This window comes from Porites lutea, chromosome 3 (assembly GCF_958299795.1).
Source record: "Porites lutea chromosome 3, jaPorLute2.1, whole genome shotgun sequence".
NCBI classification, from domain to species: Eukaryota; Metazoa; Cnidaria; class Anthozoa; order Scleractinia; family Poritidae; genus Porites; species Porites lutea.
The window spans coordinates 14,568,475-14,571,728 of record NC_133203.1 but is presented as its reverse complement, the minus strand read 5'-3'; the positions used below and the strand labels follow the sequence as shown (position 1 = coordinate 14,571,728).

General features: G+C 38.7%; 2 protein-coding genes across 2 annotated transcripts in view; both read left to right on the top strand.

Moving 5' to 3' along the window:
- Window positions 1–36, top strand: part of LOC140931615 (fibroblast growth factor receptor 2-like) — a gene marked incomplete at its 5' end in the record, with an annotated part of 9,972 nt that extends 9,936 nt beyond the window's left edge. Inside the window, one exon of the mRNA XM_073381413.1 lies at window positions 1–36. This exon is cut by the window's left edge and continues 250 nt beyond it. Coding sequence (XP_073237514.1) covers window positions 1–21 — 21 coding nt within the window.
- A 744-nt stretch (window positions 37–780) lies between these two features.
- Window positions 781–2,799, top strand: LOC140930582 (uncharacterized). Its single transcript, XM_073380303.1, has 2 exons — window positions 781–1,005; window positions 1,936–2,799. Exons 1-2 carry the CDS (start codon window positions 800–802, stop codon window positions 2,189–2,191), a joined length of 462 nt encoding a protein of 153 aa, XP_073236404.1. The 5' UTR covers window positions 781–799; the 3' UTR covers window positions 2,192–2,799.
- The last annotated feature ends 455 nt before the right edge of the window (window positions 2,800–3,254 follow it).

The following is a 3,254-nucleotide window of genomic DNA, read 5'->3' as shown; positions in this document are numbered from 1 at the left end:
CCTTTTTTCTACTGTTTTTGAGGCAAAGGAGGAGCTAAGAGAACTTATCCTCTCTCTTGTCAGAACTTATTGAACAGTAGGTCCTTCAAAGGAAAAAATGAAGTTCATCAAAAGGGGATACTCTCTTGAGTGTATATATCCTTTGTTTTGATGGGGCGAGCGGGAATTAAGCTTTGCAGGAAGAATATGAAGAGATGACTTATACTGTGTGCTCTTTAAAAAATTACCATATTTGCAATGACAGTGGCGGATTCAAATCTCTAACTAAGTGGGGGACCCGCTCATGACTGCAGTTTGGCCTATAAAGAAGGTGGAGCCCCGGGCCCCCTTGGCCCCTCCCGCAGCTCGGCCATGAAATGATATAACACGATCTGCATGCTGTTTTTTTTTTTTAGACTGACGCAATGCAGATGCTAACGCTATACAGATTATAAAAATTTACGATTCTATAAGATCAGAGAATTTCGACTGCCAATTGAAAGAAAGATTATGAGGGATGCGCATCTTTTGCTGGTCAGGCGCCCATAACCCGGAGTGAGCAACTTCCATGCGCTTGTGTCACGACGTTTTCACGGACCGGTTTATTTTTAGAACGGTTTTGGCGCGAAGTTTGAATATCTTTTAAATTTCACAAACTAGTCAGCAAAACCTACAGACCTAAAAATGGTATTTTCTGCCTTTTCCGTTTTGAAATCTTATACTTCGAATGCGCTCATAGATATTTTCGCGGGAAGAAGTGCCCCTTAAAATGTGTCTAAAAATAAGCTGGTCCGTAAAAACGCCGTGACATAGGCCTAGTATGGAAGTTGCTCGCTCCGGGTTATGGGCTCCTGGCTGGTATGTTTATTCTAAACTTCAATATTGGGCTTATTTTTCACAACAGAGTGTCGCGACCGAGTACCTACACTTAATAGAAGACAACAACTGTGGCAGAAAAGATTACTACCTTGAACCACATGATTCAGACCCCACCGTTCCTGTTACGAGAGCAGATGTTTATGACAGGTTAGTACTCTCTATTAAGCATTTGGCTTTTATTTTTGAAAAGTTCAGCCACAAGCGAGTTGGGTTGTCCATACCCGGTATTCCGTACCCATAAAGGAGCCAACAAGTCCCAGGCTAAAGAACTTCGCAATATTAGTTCGATAATAAATACGTTACGTTATGTTATGTTAATGGAATAACTGATAGGTAGGGCCAGTTCTGCTTATATACTAGCTTGGCCACTGAGGGAGTGCTTATTCGGGGAAGAAATAGGTTCTTCAAAGGAGTACTGAGGAGACACTATATCGTTAATGAGACACGTGCATGGTCATGGCAAAGAACGAACGGGACTCAGTTACATTATTACGTAAGAAATAACATTGCTTAACTCGTGGATACAGATAATGGTCTTGCTGTGCACGGTAAATTTAAAATTGAGCCGAACGAGTGGCTAATAAGAAACTGTTCCCTTATGTCAATGCCGGCGTTTAATCAAAGGTAAACAAGCGTTCAGAGAATGAGAGAAGAGAGAAGGTTCCCTTATAACATCACTTAATATATTTAAGACAGTGTGCTGGAGGTGATTGTTATTCAAGGAGACTCTTATTTTTCAGTTTGGCAGGCGAATATATAGGGGAAAACGCTTAATCAACGTGAACGCCTTTTATTTTTGACATTTAAGGCGTAATAGCGTATAAATCTCGGAGTGAGAAAATATAACTCCGTTCGCAGCGTACAAATCATGTTTCGAGTCCATTGCGGTTGGCATCAAGATTTGAAATAATGATAATAAAATAGTTCATTGCGATCTTGTCTCACAGAATTATCGGCTCGTCGTAAAATGTTTTAGTGTGATTCACGTTCCCTTCTATAATCTTGCACATGATCTAAAATGTATGGTCAATTTTATAGGAATCTACTATGGTTGACAACGTTGTTCTCTTCTTATAGGCGATCAAGTGAAAATATTGCAAACAATCCCTTGCCTCCATTACCAGGTGACATGGAAGATCAATTCGATCCGGAATCAGAGGAGAGACGACAGTTGCTGAAACCAGAGATTTGCGGTGGCTCGTCGGGGAGTGAGGGCGACATAGAACTAGAAGAATTCCATGGTAATGAGCAGGCTGTGGCCTTGGAACTGACGCCTATCGCTCACTTTACAGAAAAGGCCGGAAATTCAAAGAAGAAAACTACAATCGTCTGAGACTTGCGCTAAAGTTAATCTTTTTACTTCCAGATTCAATAATAGAGACATTTCAAAAATAGTCCCTAGTTTATCTCTGTGGTAAAATGCTGTGATGTGATCGGCTGTTCAAATGAAACCTTATCTGTCGCACGTTTACATGACTGTATTTGTTTATGTTTTACTGATTTAGTTCGAAATGTTACTTCAATGACTAGTCCGTCGATGAAATGCAATAGTTTTTTTTTATTACCACAACAAGTATTGACATACATTGTAGTATATACATATAGTAAAATAACATCACACAAAAAGTCATACAAGATATTTGATTTCAAGTCAAGGGATTCTACATTTTACAAAGCAATTGAAAGACGTGGAGCTGTTTCTAGTATGCAACTAATTTTTATGACTAAACAAAGAAAACAAATATTGCCACCGAAAACAGAAAGGTACGAGACTAAAATAAACAAATAAATCAAGCAAAAAGTATATACATATAGTAAAATAAAATCACACAAAAGGTCATACAAGATATTTGATTTCAAGTCAAGGGATTCTACGTTTTACGCTTCTTATATATTGTTAATGCAATAGATTTTGTGAGAGGTTATTTTTAAAAGCGAGACCATTTCCGTACAAAGACGTTTGAGTCGTTATTGTGGAATGCAATATGCTTTTCATTTTCTATCGAGTTCATAAGTACCTGTATATACACCTGCAGCTTAGGAAGCTTGTTCCCAAGTCTGCAAGTGTATATGTAATGTCTAGCTATAAGGAGTAGGTGATGAAAGAGAAGGTCTTTTAGGTCGTCAATTAGACCGAAACAGAGAGACAAGGAGGGAGAGACGTTTTCTAAATCTTTGAAATTTTGAGAGATCCACTCGAACATTCTTTTCCAGAAGTTCTGAGTGTATTTGCAAGTCCAGAATAGATGAACGAGGGTTTCTTTTTGTTCCTCGCAAAAGGAACAGGAATCTGTTTGTTTGATACCTATTTTGTACAGAAAGTCATTTGTGGCTATTTTTCTGTGAAGGAATTTAAATTGGAACGCTCTAAGCTTTGACTCTCTTGTACACAGAGA